Source organism: Protopterus annectens, chromosome 2.part1, assembly GCF_019279795.1.
Source record: "Protopterus annectens isolate FY-2018-M chromosome 2.part1, PAN1.0, whole genome shotgun sequence".
NCBI lineage: Eukaryota > Metazoa > Chordata > Ceratodontiformes > Protopteridae > Protopterus > Protopterus annectens.
Genome location: NC_056729.1, coordinates 97866958 through 97879327, shown reverse-complemented (window position 1 = coordinate 97879327; position 12370 = coordinate 97866958). Strand labels below are relative to the sequence as shown.

The window sequence follows — 12370 nt, the reverse complement described above, 5'->3', positions numbered from 1 at the left end:
TACTAGATAATCTAATTGAATGATGTTAATTTTAGTTAATAATAACTAGTATTAAATTGATAAGGTGGCAGCTGAGGTACTGCTGCTTAGGGTAGGGGGTTAACTTGAGTAGTATGTGCTACTCAAAGTTGGAGTTTTTAACTCCAGACTGGGTGCAAGGTTTAATCCTTATATTATTTTTTTTTTTTGTTTACTGTTGTTTGTATATAGTTCTGACATCCACAATACATTTTGTAAGCTCATTGTCACTACAAACAAAATTGAAGCTTATACAGAATCCCATAAGAGTCTCAATAAATACAGCTATATTTAAAGGTACACATAAAGGAGGAGGTATAACATTACTTATTTTGTTAATTATTATTTTGATTATAAGTTTTATATGTTTTAAAAATGCCAAATGACTTCTCTAAAAGGAATTTCTTTAAACATTAATGGACTGAACAATCCATGTAAAAGGGCAAGCTTAATGAGATACATTAATTTACACAAGGCCAACTTAGTATTCCTTCAAGAAACACATCTCTTCAAAAGGATATTGATAAATTAGCCACTAATAAATATACAGTATTAGTTAGTTCAGAGCATACTCAGAAAAAAAGAGGAGTGGCTATTTTATGGAATAAAAGTATGCCCATACCTAAAATTATTAAGTCTTATGAAGATGATAAAGGAATGTTCTGTATGGTTACAATACAAATTAATGGAAAGACATATACATTAATCAATGTATATTGGATACCAGGAATTGGTATTAATACAGTGAAATACCATCTTAATAAGATCATATCATTCTCTATAGGAGATACTATTTTAGCAGGTGACTTTAATTGTATCCTACATGAAAAAGATACTACTACTATAGGAAAAAGGAAAATTACATCTAATGCAAAACACTTAAAGGACTTTGTTAATTCTTATCATTTAAATGATATCAATAATCAGATAGACTCAAAATCATTACCATACACCTTTTTTTCTAACAGATATAAAACTTATTCAAAAATAGATAGTCTTTATTTCTAACCAGATGGTAACAGAATTAATAAATTCTAAAATCATTTTGTGTCCTATATCAGATCATAATTCAATTGTCTTTGAGTTCATGATAAAAAGTACTTACAATGTTCAGATCAAAAGGATACCAGCATATTTAACTCAACTAAAAGACTATAAAGATTATATACTTTCAGAAGTGCAACATTTTTTAGAAATAAACAATACACCTGAAGTCTCCATTGTTTATGTTTGGGATGCTTTAAAATCATATCTATATGGACAAAGTATCAGATGGTATAATAATAAAAGGAAATCTTGGGATAAGGAATTATTAGATATTCAAAGTAAATTAGACTCTTATAAGCATAATAATAAAGAAAATATTATGGACAAAAAGTCATTGAAGAAATAAACTAAATGAGAAATACAAAGAAATTTTAACTCATAAAGTTAAAATAACTTTAGAGAAATACAAGTTTTTGTCTTACTCAATAAGCCCCAAATACTTACATAGACTTAAAAATAAAACAAAAATGTTGAATAATAAGCAAAATCATATTAAAGAAATTTTCTCTCTAAGGAAAAAGAAGAATGTTTCTAGTCTACCAGAAATATTAGATGAATTTAGAAATCACTTTCACAAAATTAATCATAATAACATTAACATGGAACCTATAGATAAAATAAAGGAATTTATAACTACAAACATGAATAAAAAACTTAATAAACAACAAACTAAACTATTGGATAAAAGTATTTCATATACAGAGGTTGTTACACAAATAAATAAGCTTAAATCAAACAAAGCACCAGGTAATGATGGTATTATACCAGAGATATATAAAATTCTTTCTAAAAGTACATACTCATTAATACATAAGGTTTTTATTTTGGCCCAAAATGAGCTAATAACTCCCCCATCTTGGCAATACACATTTATTTTGCCAATTGTAAAACCCAATAAAGATCCAACTAGATGCACTTCATATCGACCCATTTCATTACTTAATGTTGATTATAAAATGTTTATGAGTACTTTTGCTGATAGATTGAAGACAATCATTCCAGGCATTATAGATATAGATCAGACAGGCTTCATTGTAAATAGAAACACTTTTGACAATATTAGGAGGACTCTAACATTAATTGATTTTGCAAATAGGAGAAAGAAAGATTTAACACTTATTAGTCTAGATATAAGTTCAGCATTTGATTCAGTAAGTTGGGACTACTTGTTTAGCTTACTAAAGTGCGCAAACTTCTCAAATGCATTTGTAAACCTAATTGAACATCTATATAAAGGTGCATTGGCTTGTATTAAGATAGGAACATATGTCTCACAAAAAATACCCATCTTAAAAGGTACAAAACAAGGGTGTCCACTTTCTCCACTATTATTTACTTTAATAATGGAGCCTTGGGCTAATCTGATCAGAAACAGTACTGATATAGAGAGATTTGAAATAGATGAAAATACAACATCTAAAATTCAACTTTTTGCAGATGATGTTCTAATTACATCAGCAGGATCTAATTCCTCTATGAAGTCCCTATTTGATAAAATGATGAGTTTTAAAAATATTTCTGGTTTAATATTCAATGAAGAAAAAACTAAAATATTACCTATATATATATATATATATATATATATATATATACACAAAAAATGTTCTCATTAGTGATTTTAGTAAATATATACCCAATTCAGGTCAGATAATTTATCTAGGTATAATATTAACTAAAGATATCAAATCTATTATACATAATAATTATAATACCTGTCATCTTAATATACAAAATCTTTTTAATACCTGGAATAATATGTTTTTTACTATGGAAGAGAGACTTACAATTATTAAAATGATAATATTCCCCAAGATATTATATTTAATACAATCAATAATACTCCCACCTACAAAAATAATTATCAAGAAATTGAATACATTAATGTTAAACTTCCTATGGGCACCTAATAGACCTAGGATTGCATTAAAGAAACATACCAATAGCTGGTCTCAAGGGGGCATTTCTTTTCCAGACTTTAACTTATATACTATATCTTCTACTATAAAAGTTATTACTTTGTTAATAGATCAGTCATATGTTGCAAAATGGAAAGATTACTGGGAACTAATTAGTGTTCACTTCATGAAAATCTCTTTAACACATAAAAATATGATTGTAAATAACTCCATGCTATGGTTACTAAAAGAATTTTGCACTTCACCTATTACACCAAAATATATAGTTAGTTATCCATTAAACATTATTATTAGTTATCATAATTTTATATTCATGCATCCTAAGTATAAGGAATGGAATTTTATTATATTCCCTATAAAGTATACACGTGGTATGCTTTTGTCATCTACTTCTGAAGGAACTCATTCAGTTACAGACAATGATCTAAAGTACTGGTATCAGTTGCTATCTGATAATAAAGTTAAAAATTTAGATATTTTAAAACAAGAATTTGATCTGAGAGAAACTTGCTGGTTAGAAGTTCAGACCTTTAAACAACATCTCATTAATAAAATTGATTTAATGTCTATAACAGTTAAAGAATCTATTCCAACACTGATTGATTACTTGATATTAAATTTACAACAAAGTTTTTGATAAAGGTAAACTTTCATACATACATAAAATTATTAGAGAAGAAACTTATTACAATGTAGATACCTATTGGAATTATTTCACTTCCATTAATGGTGAATTACCAAATCAACAAGATAAACAATATATATTGGAATCTGCCTATAAAACTACTTCTTCCATTATCTGGAGACTTTTTACTTGGAAATTTTTACATAGATCCTTTTATACACCTTTGATGATGAATAAAATAAATAATAAAGACAATCTATGTAAAAGGTGTAATGTAGAAATTAATGCTGATTGGGCACGTATGTTTTATGACTGGATAAAATTGAAAGAATATTGGAAGTCAATAAATGATTTTTTGCAGGCTCTTTTTACAGATAATTTTATTATTTCTAAATCTCTTATATTATTCAACACTCCTGTACCTCAAAGTGTTAAAAAAGTTAAGCTTCCCTTGTTATGGTCTATTCTAGCAGTGGCTAGAAAAATAATAACCAGAAATTGGATTTCAGATGCACCTCCTTCTTTTAATGAATTTAAAAATGTTATGACTGTAGTGTGCCATATGGAATTGATGACTATAAAATCAAGAACTACTAGAAAAACATCTTATTATGTTATATGGGATAACTTACAAAATTTGTTAAAAAAATCTTAACTTCAATAGCATGGTATTTTAGTTTAATTAATTGATTTGATTGTAGTGGATGTCTTTGTAAATACTTTGGTTATTTTATTGAATGTTATAACCATTTCTATTTTAATTACTTGTATAAAATTGTTATGATATTTACTTGTATGTTAAAAATAATAAACTTGTTTTAAAAAAAAAGAAATACTAGTAAACTTGGGATAATTAAAAAAATCATAAAATGTATAGTTTAACATGTCATTTGTATTATTTTACAGAGACTATCTATTTCATTCAAAAGAGAGGCAGAAAACCTCGGGTTGTAATTTGGAATGTTGTGACTTTTTGAATGCAGAGATTTCAAAGTCATCCCAATGTCATATCTGTCACCTTGTGAATTTCATTTTTGTCCTTAATCTACGTTAATAACAAATATTAACACTGCTAAATTTCTATTATGAATGCAACAAGCATTCAACAAATTTACAAAAAAATGTGTGTTATACATGAGTTTTAGACTAAAGGTACACAGAAGAAAAATCACACATTGGCACTCCTAGAGGAATTTATTACCAATACAAAGAAAGATATCTGATTAAAAACATACCACAAGCACAGAATATTTTAAAAAAAGATCAAAATAACATGAGCTCAGCTTCATCCTACAAGTGTCAGATATAAAGAATGTGAGGATGTGACAAGACAGGTTACAAAGAGTTTTAACTTTGAGAAGCACGGCTTTCATCTTTAAAACAATTTCTTAGACAGCACAGCTTATAATCCACCACCATACTACTTTCTAAAACACTGTGACTCTGAAAATATGATAAACTAAATGAAATGGTAAGATAAGCATTACCAAATGCAAGAAAAATAAAGATCTAGGAAAACATTTCCTCAATATGAATTATTGTACTCAGAAGTCAAGATGGGTTTCTTATCCCTTCAACATACATTGATCAACTAGATGAGTTTTCTCCCTTCAGTGCGGTTGTCTTTAGATCTCCTCCTGACACTGAGTGACATCACAGGCAGTCAATAGGGGCTTTCTAATAAACATTTATACATTACTGGGGAACTTGCAGATGTTGTATCTTCTTCTCAAGTGCTGTAATGCATTACTGGTGAGTCAGGAATGCTGAATGATTATCTTCTTGTCCCATGCTGTGGGGTCACACAGTCCCTGACTCATGCCAACATACTCTAAATCTGGAATAAGTGATGTGCAGATGTACTGCCCACAAAAAAATCTAGACCATTTTATAAACATTGTTTTGGCTTTACCATAAATAGATCCCTGCTTCCTGCTTAGTAATGATAACCTCACTGCTCATCCTTGTTACCTGCAGCCAACAAACAGGGGCTGCTCACAAAGGAAAGTGAGGGGCAGTTTGAGTACTTAGAGAGACAGCAAAAGGACAGACAAATGGTGGACCTATGGTCTGGAGCAAATATTATTGTCAGAAACATAGGTTCATAGGTAGGTACTAGGCTATTGGCCCAAGGGCCTATATAAGCCAAGCCAAACAAAACCCTGGCTTTCGCCACCCAAGAAAATTATTTTCCTGTGCCCGTCGAGCAGAGCCACAGAAGTGATACCAGGGGTGAATTTCCCATCTCCCATCCAATCATCAAGACTTTTCTTGAATAGTGCTAATCAGGAGCTTTGTTTGATATTGATAGGTAGTCTCTGGGACAGGAATCTATCCCTCCAGCATGTTCTGTTTATTGTGGTGACAAGGTTTAGGGCCCTAGAGCGTATAGCTTGGAGGGATTGGGATTTCTTTAAGTGGAGCATGTCCAACAGCTCTGGGTTTGACATAGCTTTGTATGTTAGGCAGAGATTGCCTCTGAGTAGGCGATATGCGATGGAGTAAAGCTGGAGTTTTTTGAGACAGTCTACATAGGGCATCTGTTTAAGGCCAGTAATCTTCTTTGTGAGGTATTTCTGCTGCCTTTCTAGTTGTTGTAGATGTCTTGTGAGGTACATACCAAAAGGGGCGTTTTACTCTATAATAGGTCTAATGAGTAACGAGTAGAGGAGAACAATGACCTCTTTTTTCCTGGATGAGAAACCTTTTGTAATAAGGTGTGCCACGTAGAAGGATATCCTGACTACTGTGGTGATGTGATTATCAAAGGAGAGACTACTGTCCACCTGTGTCCCAAGGTCTCTTATCACACTTTTGGTGTTAAGTAGACTACTGCCTGTGTGGTAGTTCATGGGTACAGAGTTTTTACCAAAAGGGATGACAATGCACTTTTTGACATTGAGCATGAGGCCATGTCTTTGACACCAGGCATCTGTCTCAGTGAGGCCCTTTTGTAGGATGTCCACATCATTAGGAGTTTTAATTATGGCTCCTAGTTTGCAGTCATCTGCGAACTTCATTAGCCAAAGAGCTTCTGTGTTAGCCTGTACTTCAGAGAAGTAGATACCAAACAGGAGAGGACCCAAGACTGAACCCTGTGGTACTCCACTTGTCACTGGTCTGAAGTTGGATTTGCAGTCTGCTACTTTCATAGTGTGAGTTCTGTCAGTGAGCCAGTTGGCAACCCATCTTGTGACTATGGGATTTATACCTAGTTTAGTGAGTTTATCTATAATTCCAGAGTGGGGGGGGTGGTGTCAAAAGCCTTGGCGAGATCTAGACAGGCTGTGTGAACCACCTTACCCTCATCTACGGCTTTGGTGATTGCTTCAAAGAAGTCCATCAGGTTTAGGAGACATGATCTGTCTTTCACAAACTCGAACTGGGTAGGGTCCAGAGTTTGGAGAATACCAATGTCATTGTTTATAAGTTCCATGATGATACGTTTCATAGCCTTGCATACCAGGCTCGTCAGGCTAATGGGGCGGTAGTTCACAGGGTCCGTGGTGGCTCCCCCTTTGTGGAGTGGGATAACCATTGCTATGAGCCATTCAGTGGGCACTGGAAAATATTAGGGTACAACCTAACATTCTAATAATGGGCAATTTCAACTACCCCACCGTTAACTGGGAAAATTACTCCTGTACCAACTCTTGTGCTCAACGTTTTCTGAAATTCAGTGAGCACTGGAAAATATTAGGGTACAACTTAACACCCTAATAATGGGAAATTTCAACTACCCCACCACTAACTGGGAAAACTACTCGTGTATCACCTCTTGTGCTCAACGTTTTCTGAAATACATAAATTCCAATGCCTTGGATCAAATTATCCATATCCCCCACCACGGGCAGCAATATCCTAGACCTGGTCATTACCAACATGGGCAACCAGTGTTCCACACCAGAGGTCAATTCCTCGTTGGTCAGATCCGACCACAAGCTAATCACCCTAGACATCCACATCCCACCCCAAATTAGGGAAACCACCGTAAAAAAATTCTCCAAAGCCAACTTCATGCTTCTTAAGACAGAAGTGACAAACTTCACGACACCCATGCTGATGGGCAATAGAGGTATGACTGCTGAATTCTATACAAATGCACTTTATAAGCACTTACACAAGTGCATGGATCATGTAATCCCTAACAGAACCAAGATGCTATCCTCCAAAAAAAGGAAGCCAATATGGTGGTCCCCTGCCATAAACAAACTCTACAACAGAAGAAAGAAACTGTTGCAAAAAAGAGTAAAATCCCATGATTGGAGGAACTCCCTGGTCAGCCTCAGTAAGAAGCTGAGATCCCTCATAAAATCCTCCAAAGCTAGTTACGAAAACAAAATCACCACTGAATCTAAAGACAGCCACAAAACATTCTATAGTATGTGAAGAATCTCAATGGCAACACTCAGATCTGCTCTGAGTTACAGCACAATGGCACTAAATATACAAAACCAACTGATATTGCCAACATCCTGGCAGATAGGTTCAGTGCTAAGTTTACCCCCCTCTCATCCCCTAAAGGGCCCATCTCTATACTGGAAGAATGCAAAGTTCCTGCAATCATGGCTGCACAGGTAAAAAAACACACTCTCCAAAGTCAAGAACACAGCATCCATGGGACCTGACAACATCCCAGGCTGAGTTCTACATGAACAGAAAAATAAATGGGTACAAAGACTGTTTACAATATCATAAATATTTCTTGATATGTTTTCTATTTGTGAACCTTGTACACAGGTTTAGAATCCTAAAGAATAACTGACCTCGAAAGAGGAATGGATTGTTGAAAGAAACACCAGTGTCAAGGAATGTCTCTCTATAGTAAGAGTTCATATTTTACTACTATTTTCAGTGACGGGTCTTTTGAAGGGAGTTCTAACCGGTCAGTCAGACTCCTAAGAATAGGGTCATAGAATATACAATGCAATTTGACCAATGGATATATGCTCTCTGATAATACCCACCTTCATGCTCTACCACCTCTTCTAAGAAGGGCAGAGTCTGTAAGCCCTGAGTAAACTTAACAGTACCCATCTAATTTACAAACAAAATCACTAAATAGGCAAAACAACCTGACATAGGGAAACATTTTAGGCTAGTATGAATGCAGGACAGCACTGTCAACGAAGGTTCTGGTTCTAAAATACAGATCCAAGTCACAATACTTAACATGCATATATACTGAAGACCACATGTCAGAAATGTTCACTTTGAGCACTTTACAGCAACCCCATAGCCATAGCAGAAATATTCCCTTTGGGCACTTTGCCACAAAACACTGAAGTACTACAGGAAGTTGTTTTATTACTACAGAAAAGGGGGATAACATACTTCCTGATGACAGACACTGATTCAGTCAGTTAACTCCTTAGTGTCTGCATGTCTACAGGATTCCTTCCTTGCCAGGAACAAACAGGTTCAGTATACAAAGATGTTTCATTCTCATAAGGCAGTACCAGAGTTCCAAATGTATATCCAAAGTATGGAGCATATGTCTTCAGCTAAAAGGGATCACAAGACAAGAAGGAAATGAGGGATAATGCTCACTGTGAACAAGTCCCAGTGGAAAAGAAAGTGGGGCTTTTTACAAGTAAGATAATGACACTCAGAATCCTTCTAGATGAAGTTATGGCAACCATATTTTGATTCTTAAAGAAAAGAGAAGAATACAAATCCCTTCCGTTCATGGTCTACATCTACATATACCCACCAAGGCCAAACCTGCCAAGCATAGAGAATCCACTTTTTGATCTGCAATGCAATCTTGATATCTGCTGCAACAAAATTTCAGAAATACTCACTGTGGAAAACATTTAATGGGATATAAAGCTTGAAAATAACCAAGACAACAAAGCTTCACAGTTGTATTTTAAGTGGTTTGGACGTGACCACAAGTTTCCTGAACTGCTTATTAGACCAGTATTTTTTTTCTAACCTTTACCATTTGATACAGAATACCTGGAAAATGAGAAATGCACTCAAAAGTAGTCTCTTACTTCTAGAGCATTCTACTGGGTACTTTACTGTAATGGGCCAATGTGCTGTACTGCAAAGCAGAACACAGATTAGTCATTCTTTACACGTACCTGCAGGACAAAACCGTTGCTCTGGACCATCATATATAGCCAGATTCTTGTTCACTGGTACAGAGTCATTGAGCAATGTAAGATGAGCTGGCTGGTTATGTTCATGATTGGTACCACTCAAGGCAACAGAAGAAAGAAGATCGAAACTCAGCTTCCCATCAGGTTTAGGATACTCAATAGGTGTACAATCCTTGGCAGGTTTCAACTGATTGCAGTCTGCACCTAAAACATAAAAGGCATGCACAAGCTGAAACAATAAGAATGGATGTGTGGTCCCCTAAGCAAAAAAGGGAGATTTGGTATCTGGGTAAGTAGGCTGGCCCTTTTTCTGCCATGACCTGGGCACTAGTCTGTACTTATACACAAAAATATTGACATTATATTCACAGCAAGAGGTAGTAACCATACAGTGCTAGAAAACAAATACAACTGCAACAATATAGAATTATGCACACAAAATAATTAAGTCCAGATTAGTAAGAGAAAATATCAGTAACATGACTATTGTAAACTGCATACAGAGCCTTAATTTAGTGAAAAAAGTTTATGAAAGCATTTCTCAATGCACCCCCCCAAAAAAAAAAGAATGTGAAATTTTATTTCATCCACAAATGTCAGTAGAATTCCAAATTTCACCTGACTGAAACAAACAAAAACATACAGAAGGCAGCACATTGTATCAGGTGAAGTTTGTGATTCTAATGTCAATAAAGAACGATGCTGATTTTGTCTGTCCTCCTGGCAGTCAAACACCTTGCAGTGCAGCTCTGCCTCACAGCTCCAGGATTTGGGTTCACTCCATACCTCTCAACCTGGAAACATCAAAAATCTGGACAAAGGCCCATGAAAAATAGGTACAAATTTGTATGCTGATTAACATAAATTTTGCATACATAATTATGTAGCCCTGCCCACTCCAGTGGAATTGTGGGATACCAACTTTCAAATGCAAACTGAAGAAAGTACAGTTTTGTACCTACCATAAATGTAGATGTTCGAGTGCTCATACAGCTGCAGTCATTACAGATGGGTTATCCTGCCGTCAGGCGGGTCCTCAGTCGGCCGAATTCCAAAGTCTAGGTCCGGCGTCGGTTGTCGTCGCTTCTTCCCTGACATCAGACCGGCAGGGGTATAAAAGAGGCAGCCAACGCCATTTTCTTCAGTTTTTCTTGCCCCAGATGTCAGGTGCTCCCAGAAGGAAGGCAAAACATAATATTATGCAAACATGCAATGTTGATAAATCAAAAAACAGTAGTTGCAAGCAAATACACCATAAAAGAATACCCCAAAAAGGTTATATGATAAAGGTGTTTGTTATAAGGCCTGTCCTAAGAGGGGATGGAGGGAGGGTAACCTGGACTGCAGCTGTATGAGCACTCGAACATCTACATTTATGGTAGGTACAAAACTGTACTATGTTCATCGTGCATACAGCTGCAGTCATTACAGATGGGTAGAATCCCAAAGCTAAGTAAGGGTGGCAGGCACTAAGTGGAACTAGGATGGGCTAGGATGCCCTGCAGGACTGCTGTGGCAAAGCCCGCTCTAGATTTTGAGTATAGTGGAAGGTGGTAGTGCTTGGAGAAAGTGTGCACTGAACTCCAAGTAGCTGCTTCCAAAATGTCCTTGGTAGGGACCCCCCCCTGAGGAAAGCTGCAGAGGTAGCTGTAGCCTGGTGGAGAGGGATCTGATGTATACAGGCACAGATTGTCCATGAAATGAATAACAAAAGCGTATGCAGTGGGCTATCCATTTTGAAATTGTCTGTTTGGAAATAGCCTTTCCCTGAGCACCTGTAGCATAGGACACAAAGAGCTGCTCAGATTTCCTGAATGACTTTGTTCTGTCCAAGTAATAACAAAGTTGTCTGTGAATGTCCAAGGAATGTAGTAGTCTCTCCCCTTTGTTCTGTGGATTTGGATAAAAGGTAGGTAAATGAATAGTCTGATTCAAAGCTACACTGGATACTACCTTTGGCATGAAGGTAGGGTTGGTTCGTAAGGAAACTCTGTTCTGATGGACAATGATGAATGGTTGCACAGCCATGAGGGCCTGTAGCTCCGAAACCCTGCGTGCTGAGGTAATAGCCAGAAGGAAGGCTGTTTTCCACGACAAGTATTGTAGCTCTGTTGAAGAAGCCGGCTCAAAGGGAGGCAGGGTCAGCTTTTCCAATACGAAGTTGAGGTCCCAAGCTGGGACTGGTGGTTTCCGTGGGGGTTTTATATTTTTTGCCCCTCTGAGGAACTGCCTTAATAGAGAATGTGAGAATAAAGGAGGATCTGTATTGTATTGTGCAGAAATGGCTGAAGCGTGGATCTTGATGGAGGAGAAGGAAAGGCCACTGTTTAACATCTCAGCTAGGTACTGTAAAATTTGAGGTATATTCATTACCCAAGGATTCTGGCCCTTTTCTTGATGCCAGGAACAAAATCGTTTCCATTTGGCGGAGTAGGCTTTTCTAGTAGAGGGTCTTCTGGCCTCCAAGATGACATCCTGCACCTCCTTGGAGAGGAGAGTCTGTTGGGAAATTAAGGTATTCTCCATGCAGCTAGATTCAGGGTTTTGAGCTGGCTGTGAAGGGTTTTGTAGTTGTGCTGGGACAACAGAAGAGGAACTAGAGGTAGGATCCATGGTGGTGAGTGTGTCAGGCTCTTTAGGAGAGGATACCAGTGCTG

At 36.0% G+C, this 12370-nt stretch overlaps 1 protein-coding gene across 1 annotated transcript in view; it reads right to left on the bottom strand.

Moving 5' to 3' along the window:
• The window catches only part of ETFDH (electron transfer flavoprotein dehydrogenase), a 1111536-nt gene that overhangs the window by 140428 nt on the left and 958738 nt on the right, over nucleotides 1-12370 (bottom strand). Inside the window, exon 12 of the mRNA XM_044062047.1 lies at nucleotides 9696-9917. Within this exon, the coding sequence (XP_043917982.1) occupies nucleotides 9696-9917 (222 nt within the window). The remainder of the gene's footprint in view (nucleotides 1-9695; nucleotides 9918-12370) is intronic.